The 26,970-nt window shown below is 34.9% G+C and overlaps 1 protein-coding gene across 2 annotated transcripts; it reads right to left on the bottom strand.

Moving 5' to 3' along the window:
- Positions 1–2,770: 2,770 nt before the first annotated feature.
- Positions 2,771–26,525, bottom strand: LOC100369866 (3-hydroxy-3-methylglutaryl-coenzyme A reductase-like). 2 transcript variants are annotated; one of them, XM_085507266.1, is made up of 19 exons: positions 26,311–26,525; positions 16,728–16,902; positions 16,457–16,568; positions 16,044–16,131; positions 15,821–15,905; positions 15,247–15,459; positions 14,657–14,776; positions 14,123–14,271; positions 13,584–13,750; positions 12,839–13,128; positions 11,908–12,102; positions 11,487–11,645; positions 9,790–9,875; positions 9,415–9,592; positions 9,029–9,199; positions 8,758–8,898; positions 8,470–8,628; positions 8,051–8,205; positions 2,771–3,159 (listed from the first exon to the last, which is right to left on the bottom strand). In XM_085507266.1, exons 2-19 carry the CDS (start codon positions 16,887–16,889, stop codon positions 3,024–3,026), a joined length of 2,766 nt encoding a protein of 921 aa, XP_085363392.1. In that variant the 5' UTR covers positions 16,890–16,902; positions 26,311–26,525; the 3' UTR covers positions 2,771–3,023. The 2 variants fall into 2 exon arrangements, with proteins under 2 accessions (XP_085363392.1, XP_085363391.1); XM_085507265.1 differs by lacking the exon at positions 26,311–26,525 and adding an exon at positions 19,165–19,313.
- Positions 26,526–26,970: the final 445 nt, after the last annotated feature.

A 26,970-nucleotide genomic window follows, 5' to 3' on the forward strand; every position in this document is an offset into this window, starting at 1 on the left:
TCATGATATGGTGTATATTCATCGTGTTATTGAATTCAACCATTATGTTATGTTGTACATTCATCATGTTAATGAGTTCAACCATTATGTTATGGTGTACATTCATCATGTTATTGAATTCAACCATCATGCTATGTTGTACATTCATCATGTTAATGAGTTCAACCATTATGTTATGGTGTACATTCATCATGTTATTGAGTTGAACCATCATGGTATGGTGTATATTCATCATGTTATTGAATGCAACCATTATGTAATTGTGTACATTCATAATGTTATTGAATTCAACCATTATGCTATGTTGTACATTCATCATGTTATTTACTTCAACAACATCATGTTATGGTGTGCATTCGTTCTGTTATTGAATTCAACATCATGTTATGGTGTACATTCATCATGTTAATGAGTTCAACAACATTGTGTTGTGGTGTACATTCCTCATATCATTGAGTTGAACCATCATGGTATGGTGTACATTCATCATGTTATTGAATTCAACCATTATGTTATGATTCACATTCCTCATGTTATTGAGTTAAACCATCATGTTATGGTGTACATTCGTCATGTTATTGAAATTCAACAACATCGTGTAATGATGTCCATTCATCATGTTATTGAGTTCAACAACATCGTGTTATGGTGTACAATGTCAGTTAGAACATTCTGCCAATGTCGGTTAGAACATCTCGCCAATGTCGGTTAGAAAATCTCGCCAATGTAAGTTAGAACATCTCGCCAATGTAAGTTAGAACATCTCGCCAATGTAATTTAGAAAATCTCGCCAATGTTGGTTAGAACATCTCGCCAATGTCGGTTAGAACATCTCGCCAATGTCGGTTAGAAAATCTCGCCAATGTAAGTTAGAACATCTCGCCAATGTAAGTTAGAAAATCTCGCCAATGTTGGTTAGAACATCTCGCCAATGTCAATTAGAACATCTCTAATACATTAGTCATATTACATTGTCAGATGCCTTCATTATAACACTGTTTGCATGTCACTATCTGCAGCAGTGTGTAGTACATTGCCAAGTTTCATTAAAATTCGTTGAATGTTACTTGTGTAACAAGTGAAAATACTTAAAATTAGATAATATGCAAATTAGGTAATTAATATGCACAGATTTCGACCAAAAACTCCTTAGGTCTGCGCAGTGTCCCAGAGCATCTATGTATCAAGTTCCATTGACATTTTTGAATGGCTCTTGAGAAAAAATTGAAAAGGGCTTAAGTCATTAATATGCACAGGATTTCAATCAATACTTGTACCAAGTTTCATTGAAATCTGTTGTGAAACAAGTGAAAATGCCAAAAATTGGCTACTTAATATGCATATTTGATGATTATTATGCATGGATTTTAACAAAAAACTAATCAGGTCTTCGCATTATCCCAGAGCTTCTATGTATCAAGTTTCATTGAAATCTGATAATTGGTTCTTGAAGATATCAGGGAAACAGACACAGAACGCACTAAACGCAAAAAATTCCATTGTGAATATATTCACTAAACATTTAAAATTGAAGATATCATCATGAAGCAAAGAAATCGGTCAAAGGTAAACCCAAGCGACCTACCTACATACTAAGCATCAATATAGCTGGTAGTTTTCAAGAAGTTGAAAATGGCATTTGTTAACACCCAAGTTACCTACATACTGAGTATCAAACGGTTCAGTGAAAGTGAACAGATATAAAATTGGCTAATTAATATGCAAATTAGGCCAATCATAAGCACAGATTTTCAAGCAAAAACTAATCAGGTCTGTAAATTATTCCAGAGCATCTATATACTAAATTTCATTGAAATATGAGAATTGGTTCTTGAAATATCTGTGGAAGACATACACACACTAATAGCAAAAAATTATATTGTGTGCTTACTCATAGTATAAAAAAATAGACGATCAAATATAATCATGAAACAAAGCATGTGCCATAGCAACCTACTATGTGTGATGTTCTAGCTTCCAAATTTTGTTTTATATCACATGTACTGAACGATACAAAAAGTAAGGCAAACTTTGGATTGTATCGCATAAACTGGACGATACAAGAAGTAAGAAAAACCTTTGATTGTATCGCATGTACTGGACAATGCAAGACAAACCTTTGATTGTATCGCATAAACTGGACGATACAAGAAGTAAGAAAAACCTTTGATTGTATCGCATGTACTGGACAATGCAAGATGTAAGACAAACCTTTGATTGTATCGCATAAACTGGACAATGCAAGATGCAAGACAAACCTTTGATTGTATCGCATAAACTGGACGATACAAGAAGTAAGAAAAACCTTTGATTGTATTGCATGTACTGGACAATGCAAGATGTAAGACAAACCTTTGATTGTATCGCATAAACTGGACGATACAAGAAGTAAGAAAAACCTTTGATTGTATCGCATGTACTGGACAATGCAAGACAAACCTTTGATTGTATCGCATAAACTGGACGATACAAGAAGTAAGAAAAACCTTTGATTGTATTGCATGTACTGGACAATGCAAGATGTAAGACAAACCTTTGATTGTATCGCATAAACTGGACGATACAAGATGCAAGACAAACCTTTGATTGTATCGCATAAACTGGACGATACAAGAAGTAAGAAAAACCTTTGATTGTATCGCATGTACTGGACAATGCAAGATGTAAGACAAACCTTTGATTGTATCGCATAAACTGGACGATACAAGAAGTAAGAAAAACCTTTGGATTATATCGCATGTACTGGACAATGCAAGATGTAAGACAAACCTTTGATTGTTTTGTATTTATTATCACAATTTAAAACAGTAAATAAAACAATGTTTTTCCAATAATACACCTTTGTTTGCAGCATTGACAATTCTAACAAAAACAATTATCATAAAATTGAATCCGTGTTTTTGAAGTACTTAATCAGCGAAGTTTACATAAATATAAAATAATTTCTACAAAAATGGGAGACTGCAATATAAATAAATCATTGTAATATAAACTAATCTTATGTTTTGAAGACTTTTTTGAAACTATGGAGCATTGCTGATACACGTTCCTGGAGCTGTTTTGGAATCCAGAGACTTGGCACGTCTGTGTGTCAATCCATGGTCTTGTTCATGAATTATACGCAGAGAGTTAGGCGACATGTTTATTGCAACTGAAGATCTGGAAAAAAAAAAAAGCATTTCAAATTAAACATTCAGTGAATTTTTAAGTTTGAAGTTAATAAGTTTTCTACACAAAGCAATAAATTGCATTGCTTACAGTCCAGTCCAGTCCAGTCAAGTTTATTTATTTTTATTTAATTATTTTACCAGAATGACCATTATTACAGAACTTATAAACAAAATACAATAGTAGTAATTCTGGTGTGGACCATGGAAATAGTCCTTATGGACTAGTCAAGTAGAAATTTACAATGTACTAGTAAAGGAAAATTACTATTTACATAACAAAAAGTAAAAAGTAATCTATATGATTTAGATATAAAAATGACAAAAATATTATGTGTAATAATAATATAAACAAACTACTGGTACAACGAATATTTATATGCAGAAGAAAAGAAATGAAAAATGCAGAGAAGTGGTGGTAATCGAGGAATTTAACAAAGCAAATAATGTTTCATTTCATATTCAAATTTGAGGGAGTCTGGAAGTGAATTCCTAACCTTGACACTGACACTGACCTTGTTGAATAGCAATGTGGGAAATCATTAACATACTTATTGAGGCTATGTGCATATCTGTTGTGTTTAAGGTTGAAGATAAATAGGCAGGTTTGTAATTTACAAGGTTTGTGAATATCTAGTATGCGTAATTGGATAAAAAAAGTAGCAGAATGTGCTTTAAAGTGCGAGAAGGTGATAAGGCGGACAAGAGCAGAACTGGTTCAAGAAGTGTTGGGTATATATTTCCCCAGATTTCAATGCAGTACATTAAGTGCGGAAGAATAAGTGTGTTGTAAAGTAGGATAAGAATTGATTTGGGAACATAGTGACGAATGCGAGATATAATGCCCACTTTGGGACTAACGGTTTTCACAAGTTTTTCAATATGAGAATTCAAATTTAGGCATGGGTCAATGGTTACTCCCAGATAAGTGGCTTTAGACACGCCCTCTAACAACGTATCATTGATTCCGACCTGTCCCTCCACTTTTACTTTTCTTTGCTGGGTTTCAGGATCATATAGTTTGTTTTTTCTACATTAACATTTCCAAAATCATTGTTAATATTAGAAAGATCAATAGATCGGTATCATCCGCAAAGAGGCAGGAATTGAAAGCATCAGTAGAGTGGTTAATATCATTTATGTAGAAAAGAAAAAGTAAAGGCCCTAATATTGATCCCTGGGGCACCCCGTATTGAATCTGTGTGGATGTGGATGCAGTTCCGTCAATGTTTACTGTTTGGTGTCTATTAGTTAGGTAGCTTTGGAACCACGAAAGCAGGAGACCCCTTATCCCAGAATAAGCCAGTTTTTCAAGGAGAATATTGTGGTCAATAGTATTGAATGCTTTTTTTAAGTCAATGAATACCCCAAATGTAACAAAACCGTTGTCCATGTTGGCAGTGAAATCAGAAACAAGGTCAACTAGAGCAAGGCCGGTACTGTATGTAATGTGTCCATATTGTTGTATGTAGTATGGACCCCACATGTGTGTCCACATTGCTGTATGTAGTAGGGACCCCACATGTGTCCTCATTGCTGTATGTAGCATGCAACCCACATGTGTCCACATTGATGTATGTAGCATGCAACCCACATGTGTCCACATTGATGTATGTAGTATGGAACCCACATGTGTCCACATTGATGTATGTAGCATGCAACCCACACGTGTCCACATTGCTTTATGTAGTATGCAACCCACATGTGTCCACATTGATGTATGCAGTATGCAACCCACATGTGTCCACATTGATGTATGTATCCCACATGTGTCCACATTGCTGTATGTGGTATGCAACCCACATGTGTCCATATTGATGTATGTAGTATGAAGTCCACATTGATGTATGTTGCATGCAACCCACATGTGTCCACATTGATGTATGTAGTATGGAGCCCACATGTGTCCCATTGATGTATGTAGCATGCAACCCAATGTGTCCACATTGCTGTATGTAGTATGCAACCCACATGTGTCCACATTGATGTATGTAACATGCAACCCATATGTGTCCACATTGCTGTATGTAGTATGGAGCCCACATGTGTCCACATTGATGTATGTAGCATGCAACCCACATGTGTCCACATTGATGTATGTAGTATGGAACCCACATGTGTCCACATTGATGTATGTAGCATGCAACCCACATGTGTCCACATTGCTTTATGTAGTATGCAACCCACATGTGTCCACATTGATGTATGTAGTATGCAACCCACATGTGTCCACATTGATGTATGTATCCCACATGTGTCCACATTGCTGTATGTGGTATGCAACCCACATGTGTCCATATTGATGTATGTAGTATGAAGTCCACATTGATGTATGTTGCATGCAACCCACATGTGTCCACATTGATGTATGTAGTATGGAGCCCACATGTGTCCCATTGATGTATGTAGCATGCAACCCAATGTGTCCACATTGCTGTATGTAGTATGCAACCCACATGTGTCCACATTGATGTATGTAACATGCAACCCATATGTGTCCACATTGCTGTATGTAGTATGGAGTCCACATTGCTATATGTAGATTGGACCCCACATGTATATGCATTTCTATGCATAGTATGGAACCCACATGATGAATACATGTAGTTACAACAATCATCACCCTTCAAGGTGTTTGTAAAGAAATACACAAGATATGAAACATGTTTATTAAATAGTGTGCTAAGATAAACTAATCATGGTGTGCTGGGATATTTGATACATAAATAATATATCATAAACATAATTGTGCTGTGAGTGTGTACTTAAATTTTGAACACATGCTTTTTATGAAAGCCTAAGAACTGCAGTGCTTGTGGAAGTATTAAATGAATGGATGAACTTGGATGGATTTTTGTGCTTACACATGCTTTTAAACAAAGCCCAATTCCTGATGTGACAGTGAATGGTGTCTGGAAATGTGGAACGAAAATAAATATGAAAACAAAACAAATGCAGAGGTATCATGAATGTAATGGAGAAGGATAAATGAAGAAGCTTAGCAACTAATAAATGTATTCTATTTGAGATGTGAAATGTCAAAACATTGTTGAAGTTTATAATACTTATAATACAGAATAAATTTCAACATTAAACTAATCATGTCTTACTCCAAAGTATCTATGAACCATATGTCAATGAAATGTGATTGTACATTATTCAAATTAAGCAAATAGTATAATCAAATTTCACTTCAAAACTAATCAGATCATTAGCATTGTTACCAGGCACTTCATATCCCAAGTCTTACTGAAATGCAATAATAGGTTTGTGGATATATATATATATAGGAAATTGGGTAATTATTATGCAAATTAAGCAATAATTATGCATAGTTTTTAATCCCAAACTAATTAGGTCTGTGCATTGTTCCAGGGCACATATGTACCAAGTTTCATTATAATGTGATGATTTTATTCTTGATTATTAAACCAAGTACTTGTAAACCAAGTAATTGACTAATTATACAAAATAGGTAATGGAGAAGGATAAATGAAGAAGCTTAGCAACTAATAAATGTATTCTATTTGAGATGTGAAATGTCAAAACATTGTTGAAGTTTATAATACTTATAATACAGAATAAATTTCAACATTAAACTAATCATGTCTTACTCCAAAGTATCTATGAACCATATGTCAATGAAATGTGATTGTACATTATTCAAATTAAGCAAATAGTATAATCAAATTTCACTTCAAAACTAATCAGATCATTAGCATTGTTACCAGGCACTTCATATCCCAAGTCTTACTGAAATGCAATAATAGGTTTGTGGATATATATATATATAGGAAATTGGGTAATTATTATGCAAATTAAGCAATAATTATGCATAGTTTTTAATCCCAAACTAATTAGGTCTGTGCATTGTTCCAGGGCACATATGTACCAAGTTTCATTATAATGTGATGATTTTATTCTTGATTATTAAACCAAGTACTTGTAAACCAAGTAATTGACTAATTATACAAAATAGGTAATTAATAAATTAACTAATCAAGTCTACACAACGTCCCACAGCATCTATGTATCAAGTTTCATCGAAATCCATTCAGCAGTTATTTAGATATCAGTTAAACAGTCATGGATTGGTGATTATCATGCAAATTAGGTAATTAATATGCACAGATTTCAACTAAAAACTAATCAAATATGTGCATTAACCCAGAGCATCTATGTACTAAGTTTCATCGAAATCCAATCAGTGGAACAGGCACATACATACAGGCACATACATACATACAGATGCACTGACTGCAAAGATTCTGATTGTGTGCTTCGCACACGGGAGTCAAAATAAAATTTACACGGCAGCATTTTATTGGAGCTGAACTTTTGCTCCTCCCAATTAACAGAACATTATCTCTAGTGTGTTTATACACCATTGTAGCCGATCAAAAGTTTGGTCTTATTCATTCAGAGCCAAACAGAACAGCTCCCCTAATCAATCAATAAACTCTCAATATTTTTGAATCTGCTTTGAATCCAGATGACAATACCTCAATGTTGATGTCACATGATGACTATCCAGATTCCCTTTTATGACAGGACTTAAATTCTTTGAGAAATAAGTACAAATACAGCAAACAATTTGTGCTAATTGTCGTCACTGAACAACACTTACTTTTGACTCTTGAAATGCCATGATTTGAATGCGATGTTTATGGGATGTAGTTTATTTAGAATGTTACTAACTGAAACAATTTATTGTTACTGTTCACTGAACATCAACTTAAGAGGTATAATATCCAAATAAGTACATTTCCATTGTGCATCTTCTGACCAAGCTGTACACCGAGAGTACTGTAAATCATGAATACAGTTAGTACATAGTTGCAATGATATGAACAATAGTAGAATGATTTCATAACTGCTCTCACCTGTTATGTACCATGTGACTTTTAACAAGATGACCAGCAGCTAATGCCGACATTAATGAAAGCTCACCAGCTAGTACTGTACCACAAATTACCCGTGCCAATGTACGAGAATTGTCACCTGGTTCTTTTAAAGACGATCCACGTACACCTAACATCTGTGAATAAAAATAAGGAGTCAAACTGTCATTGATTTAGAATATCTACATAGCATTATAGCACTCAAACAACAGTATTTATTTTGAAAACTTGTAGTATTAATCTAGAAGAAGAAGTGCTTTATTGCTCTGCATCTACTAGTTGCCATGGATATACATAGGTGTAACAGTGATGTAAAATGCAGAATATAATAAAATGTAGTAACCCTAACCTACAAAAGTAGGTAAATCCAGGCACTTTCTAGAATTTTGATAATAACTTACATCTAGACAAGCAGACTGAGGTTGGAGAATTGTACCGCCACCGACAGTACCGACCTCCACTGATGGCATTGTACAGGTTATATATAAATCATTTTGCATTGGGCCTGTGGTCTCCATTAATGTTATACAACTAGAACTTGAAATAACTTGTGCAGCATCCTGAAAGCAAATCAATTTATAGTCTTAATTACAGGTTAGTTATGATTATAATTTACAAAAGGAGAGGTTGCAAACTTCATGACAGAAACTAGTTTGCAAAAAGTATACAACTAAATTACTTTAACTTACCTGTCCAGTGGCAATGTAAATAGCTGCGACAATATTCGCTGCATGTGCATTGAATCCTCCAATACTTCCAGCCATAGAAGAACCAACTAAATTTTTACTAATATTCAGATCAACCAAGGCATTAGCTGACGTTTTAAGAACCTGTAGAACAAAAGAAAGCATCAGTAATTTATAAATACTGAAGTAATAAAACAATCAAGCCTAGAGATCAAAGGTACAAAACAAATTATAATTCAAAGTCTGTGGATTACTAAACCTGTCACATACTGACCTTTTCAACAACATGAGCGGGAATAGTTGCCTCACACACAACAGACTTGCCACGCCCTTCTATCCAATTCATAGCTGCTGATTTTTTATCCGTACAATAGTTGCCACTTAAACTGAGAACCTCCAACTCTGGAAAATGATCTTTTAATAAAAGTAAAGACTTCTCAACTGCCTGTAAAACATAATACATGCATGTAAGACATCATAGGACATAATATATGTATAACCCAAACCAAGTTTGCATTTTATTATAACACACCATGTAAGTATGTGTAATACACTACATTGTGAACATACACTAACCACTTTTACAGCATGTCTGTACTATATATATTTTGAACATTTTGAAATGAATATAAAGCAGTTTATCAGCTACTACAATCTTACCTTTGAAACCATATTCATACCCATGGCATCACCAGTTATAGCTTGGAAACGAATATAAACTAATCTACCAGCAACAGCAATCTGCAGCCTTTGAAGACGGGCAAATCTACTGGTGGAGTTGAAACTCTCTCCAACAAGTTCAAAGTTATCATGGTCTTCTAGCCATTTTTTCACTTCACTGTAAAAACAATTTAATATGACTATTGTTGGATGATGAACAGAAAACATCTTCCTGAATTGCTCCCCACACTCAAAAACAAACTTGCGCCATCCTGAATTTCCCCGACTTTTAAACTTTCTGAAAAGATTTGTAATGTCTCAATCTGTTCTGCAAATAGGATGACTAGCATGCATACAGTGATAAGAGACACATACCTTGCTAGCTGTGCACTGGGTAAACGAACCACTGGTGCTCTGGTCATACCGTCAGCTAATAAACTACTTCTAAGGCCACCACTCATCTGTAATGCAGACATTGTAAACTAGTTATTGTAATATCAAGTAAGCTCTATATTGGTACACAAGATATAATATATGACCTGGCTTGAAATTCACTCGCTTGTTCTGAATGTATGTTGTAGTGTTTATCGATGGTAACTCACATACATGTACTAGTATAGGAACACAAGAAAACTCAAATATTGGTACACAACTCACATATGGGTACACAAGACATAACTTAAATATGGGTACACAAGACATAACTCAAATATGGGTACACAAGACATAACTCAAATATGGGTACACAAGACATAACTTAAATATGGGTACACAAGACATAACTCAAATATGGGTACACAAGACATAACTCAAATATGGGTACACAAGACATAACTCAAATATGGGTACACAAGACATAACTTAAATATGGGTACACAAGACATAACTCAAATATGGGTACACAAGACAACCTAAATATGGGTACACGAGACATAACTCACACACAGGGTACACAAGACATAACTCACATATGGGTACACAAGACAACTTGCATATGGGTACACAAGACAACATGCATATGGGTACACAAGACAACTTGCATATGACTACACACGACAACTCACATATGGGTACACAAGACACAATTCAAGTATGGGTACAACTCACATATGGGTACACAAGACAACTCACATATGGGTACACAAGACATAACTCCCATATGGGTACACAAGACAACTCACATATGGGTACACAAGACATAACTCAAATATGGGTACACAAGACATAACTCACATACAGGGTACACAAGACAGAACTCAAATATGGGTACACAAGACAACTTGCATATGGGTACACAAGACTACTTGCATATGGGTACACAAGACAACTTGCATATGGCTACACACGACAACTCACATATGGGTACACAAGACACAATTCAAGTATGGGTACAACTCACATATGGGTACACAAGACAACTCACATATGGTACACCACAAGACATAACTCTCATATGGGTACACAAGACAACTCACATATGGGTACACAAGATATAACTCATATGGGTACACAGGACATAACTCACATATGGGTACACAGGACATAACTCACATATGGGTACACAAGACAACTCACATATGCGTACACAAGACATAACTCACATATGGGTACACAAGACATAACTCACATGGGTACACAAGACATAACTCACATATGGGTACACAAGACAACTCACATATGGGTACACAAGACATAACTCACATATGGGTACACAAGACATAACTCACATATGGGTACACAAGACAACTCACATATGGGTACACAAGACATAACTCACATATGGGTACATGTACACAAGACACTCACATATCGGTACAGAAAGACATAACTCTTGTAAAGCCTACAATTAATTTTAAGGTCAAAACTGATATGCATTATAATACTATTATTGAATCATCAAAAAAGTCTTAAAAGATTTGTAATGTCTCAATCTGTTCTGCAAATAGTAAAGTTTTAAATGGAACCAATGGAAGTAATTTAATGGCAATGACTTTAATGACCCCAGCATTTAGAGCAGGCTTAAGGAAGCACAAGGTGCACTTAAAACAATATAGCAGATGTGGGTACAGTACCTGAAGTGCTCTACATCCTCTGTTTGTACTAGCAACTAGACATCCTTCAGTGGTTGCCATGGGAACATGAAATAGTTTACCATCCATTGGTAGCGGTCCAGCAACGCCAACAGGTAACGGCATATATCCAATAACATTTTCACAGCATGCACCAAGCACCTGTCAATTGGAAATGTAAAATTCTAATACACACATATAAGTAAACTGTTTAATTTTCATTGCTATAAATTTTCAAGATTGTATAGTATTTGTGTATCAAATTTGCACACTGCTATAAATTTTCACTGACTCACAAAATTCGTGCAATTTAAGATGTCAAGATGTTGTCGTGACTGCAAAGTAAGATGTCAAGACTTGGTTGTAACTGCAGGTTAACACAAGTCAATTATAAGAAATAATCATTATTGTATGCTACACTTACCATGGAATAATCATAATTTGTATATGGTAGATTGTTAAGGATTTCACTGGATGCCATTTTACTTGAAAGAATCTGACGTCTGATAGACACACCCCTCTCTGGATCACAAAGTATGTTTTCTAGTTTATAAGCAGCAATGTGTTTGGAGTCTACCAACATTTTAACTTCTTCATCAATTAATTCTGAAGGTCCTTTCTATGAATCAAACAGTTATGCATCAACTATTATATTGTGGCCAATGTGACTCACTGCAGTAAGTGATACAAGACATAAGCAATAAATTCAAGATAATGGTCAAACATTTTCTACTGCATGCATGGTAGTAAAATGTACATGTCATAAAACTACACATTGTCAACCATCTACTTGACAATACATGTCAGCCTGTTTCACATATTTGTCAGAGAAACATTGGCTGGACTACAGGTTACATATACAGGTACTTTTTTCACATAAAATCAGCTCTTGCAATTTTGTGCCTAAAAAAACTTTTTCACACAAGTATATGGTAACAAAGCTTCATCATTAAGAGTATAAACTGCCATGCAGTGCACAGACTGATTGAACTGTACACATGTGCATACTATTATTTTACAATTTATTCATACTTCTTAAAGTATAAAGTATAGTAGCAAAACTGTGGGTTCAACCATGAGTGAATTTTAACCTTTGCTTGAAAAACATGTGAACAGATTAAGATTAACCCAGTGTTGACCCAGTCTACTTTTAGCTTAGAGTCAAGTTTAGAGTTTAACTATGTTAAAAATGTTTCCGAGTCCAAACCATGCCCGGTAATTATGACCTAATAGAAGGTGAGTAGACTTCAAAACAAGAATAGAATACAGGTTTATCAAGCAATCTAGCTGCCTACCAGCATATATGAACAATTTGCCTTTGACTGAAATTTGTAACTTTCAATTATATGACTAACCTCAGGATTATTGAGAATAGCCACACATTCTTGTAATGACCTTGGTTCCTTAGCAACAACATTTGCATCATCATCACCATCAAGAGTTTGAATTTCCTCTGCATCGCTGGCTGTATCAGAGTCCGTATCAACACCAATTTCAAAATGAATATCATTGGCTTTCATATCTGAGTCTAAGGTTTCTACTTTCTGATGGCTAAGTGAGTTTAATTCAGGGTTTATATCATTTCCATCTTGACATGAATTTTCCAATGTATGACTAACATCATTTTTATCCACATGTAACTTTCCTATCAAAGGTACAAAACAAAGAGTCAGTCAACTGAAATGAACCAAAACCAAGAAAGCTATGCTCTCTGTAAAGCAAGAAAAAGGATTTTTTTTCTCTTACACAATTTCTATTTTTTTTATACATATAACATAAACACAATGACAAAAAAATTCATACTAGATGAGTTATAATGACGATATATTCTTAAGTCCAATATCTAAATACACATAAAATATTAATTTAATGTATTCCATAGAAAACAATTTACTAATTCATGAAAATAAAAGGTAAGTCCACTAAATCAGTATATAGAGATTTGTAAACTGTCAGCACATGTCCATGAAGACATTAAATTGATAATTCAATGGAATACCGTATTTGCTCTATTAATAGTATATGTCTAACGATCTGGCATACAACAAATGTTTGCTTCTAATAGAGCAAATACAGTATTAGTTTTTTTCAGTTACATACCTGAAATAACATTGTCTCCTGATTTGGTTTCATTGTCAAGACATTTTACAGTTGTTGTCATGACAACAGTTCGTTTAGCCTCACCCTTGTCTAGGAATATATATTTAACTGACAACAAAAGAGCCAATGTAAGGGTAACTATTTGTTCTATGTTCATTGTGAATGCCCTGAAAAGAAAAATTGAGTTAGGTTACAACACATCATGTTAATGTCACTCTGTTATAACTTATATAGAAATAATCTACTGGAATGGCCCAACTTTGTTGTTTGAAAGTTTTTTTTAAAATATGCCTCAACTGGGGGAAATAAATTACAGGGTAGGTAAACATTATTCATGGTAATAGTCATACATTGAGACTACCAGAAATTTGTATGGTTTAGTTCACTGAAATTTCATCCACCTCAGATTTTTTTTTCAGACCAATGATTTGACTCTAATTTAGGCTTCAATTAATGAAAACATAAATCATTAAACCAACTGTATGTGGGATACATTGATACTATATAGATTGTCTCTTACATTATTCCATGTAACTTACCTGGTGATATAAAACTGCCATAATGGAATATCTGGTTGAATTCTTTTATTATCATTCATATCAAACAGTGGTTGATTATTATGCATTGATGGATCAGATGATGTGGCAATCCATCTACTGTGTGCATGCACCAATACCAATCCTGCAGACTGGTCATAATAATTATTCTATTGTTAACTACATGCATAAGTTTTTTTGGATACAAGTTCACACTTAATGGACCAAATGTACATTATTGTTGTGCATTAGACATAATATTTTTCAATTTCAAGAAATAAAACTGATTTTTATCTCATTTTAATGATGCCTCTGTATGTAATATGTATTACAACACTGAGTATTAATTATCAAATACATATCATCAAATACATTAATTATCAAATACATATAAATAATAATAATAATAAATATTATCAAATACATTAATTATCAAATGAATTTAAAACATAGCTAATATACTCAAAATAGTGAAATGAAATTCAGGTGAAAATTTAGCTTTTACAAATGTATACATAATAATTTCATAGTAATTACCATAATGATTTTAACACGCTGTACAACTGGGTTTGGCTTCTTGTCTTCTTCTTCTTCTAAAACCTTAGCAAACTGACTGAGTTGCCACACTGGTCGGCCTTCTTTCATTTCCTCTGTAAGCTACAATTAGTAACAAGAAAGTCGTTAGAGATGGCAGATCTCTGGACATCTTGATTACAATTGGTTAAAACAATATTCAATATAACAGTGTGAACATCTCTATCTGCAATAGTGCTTCTAATATTTCTCAATATCGACATATTTTGGTATTCACTACATTCTTCGCCTTAAACGTGCAGGGGGAGAGGTTGTTTTAATAACATAAGTATAATATAGCTCTAATATTCAGTAACATGCTAGCTTGCTTCTATTTATAAACCAAAGCAAATAATACCTCCAAACATTTATTTCCAATGCCATTCACTTTATGTGCTACATATTTTATTTATACAAGTCATGCAGTAATCTATCCTGGGCTTAGTTATGGTAACTACCAAAACTGACAGGAAATAACAGAAGATGTCATACTCAGGACTTTAAAAGCAAAAAGTAGTTATTAAAACTGATTTTTTATACAAATAAAAACTTACCTCTAATACCAACGACAGGCAGGCAGGAAAGAATGTCATGAATACTAAATAGTTGGCAACAACGGAAAGACAACCAAAACAACACATGACTTCAAGTTGTTTAACACCTGATAGCGTTCCAACACCAATAACTAACGATTCAACAACAGCATCCAAGGTTATAACAGGACCAAGTATAGCCATGCCACTGGCAATGTTTTCTCGTACTTCTTTCTGCAATAAAGTATATTTACTCTCATCAAAATGTAGAAGGTTGTATTAAAACATTCTTCCATACGGTTTTGATAAAGTACTCCAGATGGCACACAGTCTTGTTTTCAATGTGGCTCCCATTCAATGTTTACAACACATGTGAAATATTTACATGCAATTTGAACATACGCTGACTGACATATAATTCTAATCTCATGACAATAGTATCCCATGATGCAATGGTTCATCAGGCACAGGGAGGAACAGTGCTATGAGGGGCAGTCACTTCCAACTCACTCCTAACCTGTCTAAGTTTAACACTGACTGTTGCCATAGTAGCAGTAGTAAAGTACAACTTGAACATTCTTATAGCTGTATTTACCTGTGATGATGCACTCAATGCAAATTTAGCCAAAGCACTGGCCTTAGAGAGGTCAATCAGAAGTAGAAAGAATGGCATTGCCTCACTAAAAGAAAACATATTACAATTATATATGGTAGATTCATTGGTTATATTAAATTTTCATCAACACTGTAAAATTTGCAGCAATATATAGACTGAAATATATTAAGCAGTCAAATAATTGATAACAAGTGAAACTAACTGTAATCCTGTGACTTCCTTGTCCATAAAATTCACTACTGCAGTGCTGAACACAAAGCTTGAAAACATAGTAAATAGCCCTGCAATACCTAAAAAACAAACATGTAAACAATAATAAGAATCTATTTTTTGGATCAGAATAATGCAATTATTATAAATACTGTAAAAACATTTTCACTGGTGTTTAATTCTATTGTTGTTTTGAGCTTATTTACTAGGTTTTAAATTCACACTTTTGTCAGAAAAAAATAAAAAATTAAAACCTGGTGAATAAGGAAGAATTTCATATAAAATAGAAGTATTTTATAATATTTGGTATTAGTGCTAGTTTCCATCATGAACTTTAGTAATTTTGGCTTCGAAAATCCTGTCTTCAAAATATTTTGAAATCATGCATAACGAAAACGTACTCACCCAAGATATATTTTGATCCAATTCTACGTAAATTTTGAAATTGCAAATAAATATAGAATACAGCCAAGCATCGTGTGATTGTCATTATTATGATATCAGAACTCATTATATCCTAACAAAAAAACAAAGAAATCAATATAAACAATACATTTGGGGGCAAGTAGAAGAAAATCTGACAATAACTATGTAATGAGAAATAATATTATGTGATTAGAATTAAAACTCAAAAGGCTAATGTTCAATCAGTCAGAACATGCAATGTAGCAAATACCTCATTTTGAGAGCAGTCATAATTCCATCCACATATCTTATCATTGCCAGTAAACATATTCATTGACATCATACAGATAGTGACAGTCAGTGTTCCAACTATTACCTCCCATGGATGGGCAGCACAGAAACGACCATGCATTTGAAATATCCCAGACAACATCCTGCGACTTAATCTAAAATAAAGAAGAGAAAAATAATTGATATTTAGTGATGTAGAAAATTGCCAAAAAGTGACGAAAAACTGTGGCTGTAAACAAAATACTTCTGCCTGTGAAAAGTGAGTGTTGGTTGAGCCATCTCCATGCTGGCAGAAGTGTTGGCTGAGCCATCTCCATGCTGGCAAAAGTGTTGGCTGAGCCATCTCCTTGCTGGCAAAAGTGTTGGCTGAGCCATCTCCATGCTGGCAAAAATGTTGGCTGAGCCATCTCCATGCTGGCAAAAGTGTTGGCTGAGCCATCTCCATGCTGGCAAAAGTGTTGGCTGAGCCATCTCCATGCTGGCAAAAGTGTTGGCTGAGCCATCTCCATGCTGGCAAAAGTGTTGGCTGAGCCATCTCCATGCTGGCAAAAGTGTTGGCTGAGCCATCTCCATGCTGGCAAAAGTGTTGGCTGAGCCATCTCCATGCTGGCAAAAGTGTTGGCTGAGCCATCTCCATGCTGGCAAAAGTGTTGGCTGAGCCATCTCCTTGCTGGCAAAAGTGTTGGCTGAGCCATCTCCACGCTGGCAAAAATGTTGGCTGAGCCATCTCCATGCTGGCAAAAGTGTTGGCTGAGCCATCTCCATGCTGGCAAAAGTGTTGGCTGAGCCATCTCCATGCTGGCAAAAAGTGTTGGCTGAGCCATCTCCATGCTGGCAAAAGTGTTGGTTGAGCCATCTCCATGCTGGCAAAAGTGTTGGCTGAGCCATCTCCATGCTGGCAAAAGTGTTGGCTGAGCCATCTCCATGCTGGCAAAAAGTGTTGGCTGAGCCATCTCCATGCTGGCAAAAAGTGTTGGCTGAGCCATCTCCATGCTGGCAAAAAGTGTTGGCTGAGCCATCTCCATGCTGGCAAAAGTGTTGGCTGAGCCATCTCCACGCCGGCAAAAGTGTTGACTGAGCCATCTCCATGCTGGCAAAAAGTGTTGGCTGAGCCATCTCCACGCCGACAAAAGTGTTGACTGAGCCATCTCCATGCTGGCAAAAGTGTTGGCTGAGCCATCTCCACACCGGCAAAAGTGTTGGCTGAGCCATCTCCACGCCGGCAAAAGTGTTGGCTGAGCCATCTCCACGCCGGTAAAATTGTTGGCTGAGCCATCTCCGCGCTGGCAAAAGTGTTGGCTGAGCCATCTCCGCGCTGGCAAAAGTGTTGGCTGAGCCATCTCCACGCTGGCAAAAGTGTTGGCTGAGCCATCTCCACGCCGGCAAAAGTGTTGGCTGAGCCATCCATGCTGACAAAAGTGTTGGCTGAGCCATTTCCATGGTGGCAAAAGTGTTGGCTGAGCCATCTCAATGTTTGCAAAAGTGTTGGCTGAGCCATCTCCATGCTGGCAAAAGTGTTCAACATGGCTACTTCTCTCATTTACTATATTACTATTTCTATCACTATTGGAAAAACCTCATAACTAGCATTATCAGCAGCAAATGGGCAATAACAGTGATATAGCTAGGAATATTGGATAAAATAGCAAAATAAAAGGAGCCTGGGATCTTAATGCAACGGTTTCTAGGTCCCTAGATTAGATGCAAAGGAGTGGCAGTTTTTATTTCTATCTGAATGTTTATCTTTATATGTACTACTGTTTCACAAGATTATTTTTTCTCATCATTTTCAACAGTGATAAAACTTCCTCCTCCCTCATTTTCAACATTGCCATCACTACTCTATCTCCACTTATATAATTCAAAAGTGATATCACTACTCTACCTTGTACAATATTCTCTGATATAAATAAGGTGTATCTGCTAAAAAAGTATGCAGCTAAATCAAATTTGTAACGACTCAGTAAATTAAAGATTAAAAAATTGGGTTTATGATGAAATATTATCTAGACAGACAACTAGTTGTCCCAACCCCAAACTCTTGCTTTAGTTACAGTAATTACTGTAATTGCAGCTTTGCAATACACACACATTACAGATGTATACATGTATGTACTATGAAAATAAATAAATTACTGAATAAAATCGTCAAAACAAATCAGAAAATATTCTGACACAAAATGAACAATTCTACACTAACTCAGTACAAAATTTATAAAATGAATGTATTCTATTAAACTAACATGATGCAATAGACAACAAATATTTTCACAGTAATCACGTACCCATTACATGTAAGGGGGCTTCAGTAGTCAATTTTCTAGCCTAATATTAAGACATTACTAACACATTATTAATTAATCTATACACAGAAAACTAAATGACAATGTTACATTGCACTAAAAAAATTGAATTACCTGTAAATATCATTCATGCTGGTGAAGAATAAATAAGACTAGAGATTAGAAATACAGATAGAACCGACTTCAGACACAACACAAGGCAACTGAGTGCCTGATATGTTAATGGCCAAATTTATGCAAAACATCAGACCACTGAGCTTATGAATATTAAGCAGATACCTTGATGACACACTGAGAGTGAGCATGAACAAATCACATGATTTCAACTCCTGTGTCTGAAATGGAGATCGGAATATTCCATTCTCTTCTCTCAACTGCTAGTGTAGGGTTATTTAAATATTTACCTCTCAGCTAAAAGAACATAAACTTCATTCCCCTAATTAAGTTTGAGGGTAAACCACATGAAACAAAACCAACGAGGCAAACAGAAGTAACAATTAATGTTTTTTAAAAACATGCACTGCTGTGTTTCTACCCCCAAATAATAAATGGTATCATCCAAAAGCACTCTATGTGAGCGTGCTCAATAAAATCAGTAGTCAGCTTATACCCTAACACTACATTGGTCCAAATGGATCAGCTCATCTATTCATATGTAAATTAGATTGGGATATCCAAGGATATATTCAGTGAATCATACTACTTGCAATCGTACCATATGAAACAGAGATTATTTTTCTGAAACTAAACCAGCAGCTTCAAATGAGTGGAACCATAAATTATGTAACTGGGTGTCAGTGATAATTTCCGTACTGTAGTAATTCTTAACAGCAATAATGTAAAAAAGAATTCATAGACTCTAAATATAAAAATAACATTTTCTAAACATGTTTCTTGCATAATAGTTACTGAAATATTTCATTTAACTTTTTTTGTGTGTATGCTTATTCAAAGTCAAGCTGAACTTGAATATGAAGGTTAATAGTTCAATTGATAGTGGTAATGATAAAGTAAACAAGTTATGCATGGCACAGTCCCTGTTAGTTATGGAATTTAAGATAGTTTTGTTTATAGTAATATAGCTGGAATATAACCATGTCAGGAATATGTTTATGATGATTGTTTAACATTAAAATGATTGACATTTGTATCTGATCGTCAAATGAGTACTTGTCAACATTGAGAGATATTGCTCTGGAACAGCCTTAATTAAAACAAAATCAGCCATTTTAAATACATGTGTATATCTATAACATGTTGTATAATGAATATATAAAATTTGATTATAATCAGTCAAGCCTGTCAGAGATATGGCACTAGAAGCCCATTCATTAAAACAAAATGGCCGCCAATCAGCCATTTTTAATTCAATCTGAAAAATAAAATGATGTGCATCAAGGTCCCATAACGTCCAACGTAAGTACCAAGTTTGAAAAAAATCCATCCATAAACTCCAAGATCCAGTTCTGGAATGCCAGAAATGCTTGATTTTTGAAGATTATTTAGTACACAAAAATGGCTGCCATTTGGCCATTTTGAATATGATATTTAAAATAATATGTCTATGTCATGGGGTATAATGAATATATAAAATTTGATTATAATCAGTCAAAGCATGGAAGAGATATGGCACTAGAACTGCATTCATTAAAACAAAATGTCTGCCAGTCGGCCATTTTAAATTGGATCTGAAAAATAAAATGATGTGCATCAAAGTCCCGTAATGTCCAACTCGTATGTACAAAGTTTAAAAAAAAATACATCCATAAACGCTAAGATTCAGTTCTGGAATGTCAGAAATGCTTAATTTTTGAAGATTTGTTGGCACTAAAATGGCTGCCATTTTACAATTTTATAGTCAAACCACTATATCTATGTCATGGGGTATAATGAATATATAAAATTTGATCATAATCAGTCAAAGCATGGCAGAGATATGGCACCAGAACTGCATTCATTAATACAAAATATCCGCCAATCAGCCATTCTCAATTCAATCTGAAAAATAAAATGATGTGAATCAAGGCCCCATAATGTCCAATGTATGTTGAAACAAAATCCATCCATAAATGCTTGATTTTGATGATTTTTTTAGCACAATCAGATTGTGAAACAAATTGATGTGCATATGTATAATATTATGTATGATGTATGTGTGAAGTTTGATTGTGATTGGTCCAGGCATGTCTAAGATACAAGTCCGGATGCACGGATGCACGCACACACACACACACACACACACACACACACACACATGTCAAAACATAAGTCCCTGACTGGGTCCGAACAAGAACTAAAAAGGTATATTTGCTGGATTTTATTTACACTGAATCATTCCGTCAGCGAAAATAGCAAAAATTAATTCCAAGCGAAAATAAAGAATTTTACAGTATGGCCCGAAAGCAAGATGGATGTTCTATTGTCTGTTGCCACAAACTGCTTGATATCACCATACTAAATGCATGATATATGCAATCAAATTGGATATATAGTACTGGTCATGTGAAAAGGTAAAGTGTGTCTGAATGAATTTTTAGTGTATGGTTAGTAATTGAGAGTAAATAATCTAACCTACTAGTATAAACAAAAATCAGATTGATTAAATGACTTCTAAATTTGAGAATATACAACTTTGAGTGATACAACTTTGATCATTAACACATTTCCAAAATTCCCATATTATGTTACATTATATAACACCTTACAATACGGTACGTTTTGTTATTTTTCCATTGGACATACACTTATTTAAAAACAAAGATCTATGTTTGTGGATTTCACAGTATTTGTTTTCATAATAATAATAATAATAACTTTATTACACTACCAAACCATCCTTGGGTTCAGTATGGTAAATAAAAGACAAATACAAAAAGTAAAACAATGCATTACAGTATTAAGCTAAAATAAAAATAATAAAATAGCTAAAAGACTATAATAAATACAAATAAGATAGATAAAACTAGAATAAAGCTTACTGTCATCGCCATATTATTCCGAACACCAAAACAGCAACATATAAAATAAAAATAAGACTAAAATAAAGCTAAAATAAACTGAACCCCCTTCATTCATATGTGATTATTTATTTAATAATGTAATCAATACTAAATATATATTCATTTTGTAGCGAAGTACCGAGTAAAAATAGCATTCGTTTCATAATAGTGTAATAGTTACAATGTGCATATCCATTTCGTATGTAATAATTATTATTATACATGTCTCACCGTAATGCCATAAGTTACAGTGTGTGGTATTTTACGTGGTATTTTCATCCTACCATATTAGGAAATGCAAATTCCATATATGGAATGATTACGCGCATATGCGTCCTCTAATAATAAAAACAAACATGGCTGCCACGAGGAATTGACCAGACTCCATACAAAGAAGTTCGATTTTGTTCTACACTTTTTAGATTATGGCATACCCATCATGTATACTTAGTAGGAAAAGATGTATAATAATAAGGTTATTACGAAGATATTTCAAAATATGCACCCAGACAGTACGCTGTCACATTGACCTCCACTGCACGTCAGTCGATACTGCCTCTGTACTGTCTTTGTGCATACTTTGAGGTATCTTCGTAATAACCTTATAGTACGTATTTATTACCATAGTGCAATTGTTTCAAAGTACTATTTATTACATAAAAGTGTAATCGTTACATGGTACGAATTAATTTCATAATGAAATATACGTATTCATTACATTATAGTGCAATTATTACATCGTTCGTATGCATTATAATGGTGTAATCCTAACTAGATAGGTATTTATTTCATAGTGTTACTGTAATTGTTACGGGTACGTATTAATTTCATAATGCTTACAATGTACATAATTGTTTCATAACAAGCTATATAATTGCTGATTCTTCGGGATGACATAATAATAACTTCAGACAAGGTTTAATATTTGCTTTTGTGTGTTTGCGACAAATGTGGTTTTGTGCGTCAATAGAAATGGTGTTTTTTTGACTTTTATATGCCTCTCCACGTTTTTTTTTTCCAATCCCTAAGTGGAGTCTGCCAATTTTAGTGTATTAAAACCTATTATTATACATCTGTCACCATAACGCCATAAGTTACAGCTTGCCATAACTTTGCGGTATTTCACGGGGTATTTTCATCCTACCATATAAGGAAATGCAAATTCCAAACATGGAATAATAACGTGCGTAAGCGTCCTCTAATAATAAAAAAACAAACATGGCTGCCATTGAGGTTTGACCAGACTTTTCACGAAGAAGTTCGCTAATTCTGTTCTAAAATTTTGGGATTTCGGCATTCCCATGATGTATCATTGTAAGGAAAAGATGTATAATAATAAGGTTTTTACGAGAATACCTCAAAGTATGCACTCAGACAGTACGCCTCGCATCGACCTACGCGCACTCCAGCTGTACTGTCTTCGTGCATACTTTGAGGTATTCTCATAAAAACCTTTTATTACTAAAAAGTTTTAAACTGTCGGCCAAAAAAAAATGCTGCTAAACCCACAGGATTACGGAGCTATTATTACGAATTTAACCACAGTGTATCAAAAAAACAACAAATCTTTATTTGTAGGAGGCACATGCTGATGTACACATTTCGTACTGTATTACTGTCACAGGTATCATCACCTTTGATTTTGAAAAGGCAAGAGGATAAGGCAGATGATAGCTTTGCCAAAGGCATAAACATCAACTCAATAATAAAGAAAAACTTGCTGTGTTGTATTGAAAAAAAAAATAATTAAAAATGAACAATAAGTTTGTCAACAGCAACCTGGAAATTAACTTCTTTGACATTCAAACTACAGCTTTTAAAGTGACACTTCGAATAGACTAAGTGTAGACACAAATGCTCTAGAACTACTTCAACTATGTAACAAATTATAAGAGGCTCGATATTAAAAAAAACAAAACACCAACGTCACCCCGTAAGGGGACTTCGTCCAAGGAGCTTCTGCTGCTTTCGTTGCAGTTTTGACGACTTCAATGCAGACAAAACAACCGAACTGATTTGTCGCCTGACCGACTTTTAGGCCACCATACACCTCCACTCCTCTCCCATTTCTCTCATCATTGCAGAAGAAACGCGGGACAGCCACTCTGGACAATATGTTCTCAAAGTTGTCTGGGCGAAACTCGCTTGTCGCTACCGACCTCTCGTATAGCTGTGTAAACGTATCCCTTTCCAACGTCAATTGCGTACCAGTCTACAAAAATCTCTCCGTTTCACCTCTGAACTTTTATGCTCACGTATTTTGGTGGTGTGGTCGCCATGTTGGATCATTTATGGCAAAATTTGCATGTTTTGAGGCAATCTCTTTCCCATAGGTCTTTGCGCTTTACGTAACGCGCATCTAACTGTGCGGAGTTTGGTTTTGAGGTAGTCCAAAACGAGTTTTACGACAAGTCGGCGCTTTGCGACAATATGAGTCGACAAGTTCCGGACAGAAAACTGATCTGTGGAGACTCGTCGTCGTTGATTTTTTTTTTTTTGAGAGAGAACAGGCGAAAACTAATGCGCACGCGGATGTCATCCATAAAATTAAATCGATGTAGCCTAAGTCAAAATTAAAAGAAATCTATGTTGAAAAAGTTTGGCTACCAACAGTCCAGACAACCCAAAACAATAAATTACGTACATACACTCAGTTCAAACCTACATATAAATTTGAACCATATTTGAATCAAGTAAAAAATGCACAACATAGAACCAACTTCACCAAATTTAGGATATCTGCACATACCCTACCAATTGAAAAACTTAGATATCAAGGGATACCTCCAGAGGAAAGAAAGTGCCAACTTTGTAACAATGGGGCTATTGGCAATGAAATCCATGCACTTTTAGACTGTAACCATACTGGAATAACAAATGCTCATACTGAATTTCTGAATGTAGTTAGCATTTATAATGAAAGTATCCTTAAACTATCAAAACAACAAATGTTTACATAAATTTTAAGTTCGAGAGATGGGTTCATTGCCAATAGTGCTAGCAAATTTATTGACAGCATATTATTTTACTATAAGTAATTTTACTTAGACTTTAGTTATTTATGTATTTCTTTTGTCTCGTGTGTGTACTTGTGTTTTATTATATTTAATGTCTTTTGACCACAGATAATGTAACAAAATATATTATTTAGTGTCAAATAAAATATACTATACTATAAATGAAGCCCAGATGATGAGATTATAGAATTTAGTCTACCTTGTATTGTTGCATATAACTTCATAGTAGGGCAAAATATTTGTATTGTGTCAGTCCATTAGTTTAGCAACTCTATATAGAAAGTGGCATGTTAAATACAAGAGGTGTCGGTAAAAAGTTATGTTTGAATTAGTGCTCCTCACACTGATCAAAATTAGAAATCTAAGTTGTTGTTTTTTTCCCATGGATGTTAATTATCAGACATACTATTTTACACATGTTAAATTGATCGGATTTCGTCAAATTGGTATATTAGCTTAATTGCTACAAATCAGTGGAACAATCCATATAATAATTATTACAAATAAAGTACTTTAACCCACCCTAAAGGATAAATAAATTGCTAACAAAGTTACAACCTTTCCGGTCTTTAAAACATATACGATAAATTATGTTGTAAGTTTCGTATTCATTGTTAACGACCCAAATGTGTATTACGGTAATTTAATATAGTGGCTGCAGCGAGAACAACGACCTACTGCATTCAAAACACTGGCAAAGCATTTCCGCATGCATGTTGTGAATCACGATTTTTATTTGGCATATACTGATATAGCAACAACATTATAACCAAATGTGTTATGCTCTTTTGGAGGACTATTGGGTCCAAATATTTTTAATTTCATGTTCCGGTTCCGGTTCCGGGTTTTCTGGACAACCAACAAAAAGTGACTTTACTACCATGATCATCCCCTAACCCATTCGACCACTCTTTGTCAGTATTTCTTATTTTGGTCTTCCTACCTTCCTTCGTGGTTCCAGAAACATCAGTGTATGCGCGAATCGAGGTGTACTGTCCTACCTCGCCCGATGTGTGATGCCGGTATTTATATTCGATAGTTTCTTTAACCCGAATTATTTTCTGAGTCCCTATAGCTGTGGGTGTCACTGTCCCGGGATTAACCCCATACTAATCCCATATTAATCGGGATTTACATTGACTGGCGCATAACGACATTCATCAATACGTATAGAGGATCATAAATGAAATGACTGTGCATTGAGACTCGTGAATGGTTAAAAAATAAAGCGATTTGTCCCTCACCTTCGGCTTCTTGCCGTTCCTTTGATTGATCAAAACAGTGATTACGACTCTGATTACTTATATATTTAATTTTCCTTCTTCGATAGTGGAAAGATGAGCGTGTCAGCTTATTTCCAACATGATTTCGTTATGTTACGTGTTGTTTCACGACGGGAAATGACGCAATATTCCCGTGATTCATCAAAATGACCGGCTAGCTTGCCAACAAATATTATCGAACTACGTAGGTAACATCAGAAAAATCGTTATTCAAAATTTACAATTCGCAAACTTGGTGACCACCGAACTCGGCCAGAATTCTACTCGGCCAGTGACCGATCACGGCCAGTGACCGTACTCGGCCAGCATATGTGTTAATGGGTTTGTCAAAGGGTGTCGATTTCAGTGACGCAACAGTAAAATGTTTAAAAAAAATACACGGGCACCAAGGGTTATCGATCTCAGTGATGCAATAGCGAGCGCGATTTCAGTGATGTCTATCGTGCTTTATTAATAAAAAAAAGGGCTGTCGATCTCAGTGATGCAAGAGCGAGCGCTGTGTCTTTTGTCATATCACAGTAAAATGTTAAAAAAAATACACGGGCACCAAGGGTTGTCGATCTCAGTGATGCAATAGCGAGCGCTGTATTACAGACTGCCAGAGTCAAATCACAATACAAT

Source organism: Saccoglossus kowalevskii, chromosome 13 (genome assembly GCF_978046115.1).
Source record: "Saccoglossus kowalevskii chromosome 13, keSacKowa6.1, whole genome shotgun sequence".
Classification (NCBI taxonomy): Eukaryota; Metazoa; Hemichordata; class Enteropneusta; family Harrimaniidae; genus Saccoglossus; species Saccoglossus kowalevskii.

What these genes read in the sequence shown, in the direction of transcription:
- LOC100369866 (XM_085507265.1), bottom strand. An exon ending in CATTGAGTGCATCATCACAG is followed by an intron (nt 15,460 to 15,820) that starts GTAAATACAGCT and finishes ACTTTATTGCAG; the next exon opens with AAAGAAGTACGAGAAAACAT. An exon ending in AGCGTGTTAAAATCATTATG is followed by an intron (nt 14,272 to 14,656) that starts GTAATTACTATG and finishes TATTATGACCAG; the next exon opens with TCTGCAGGATTGGTATTGGT.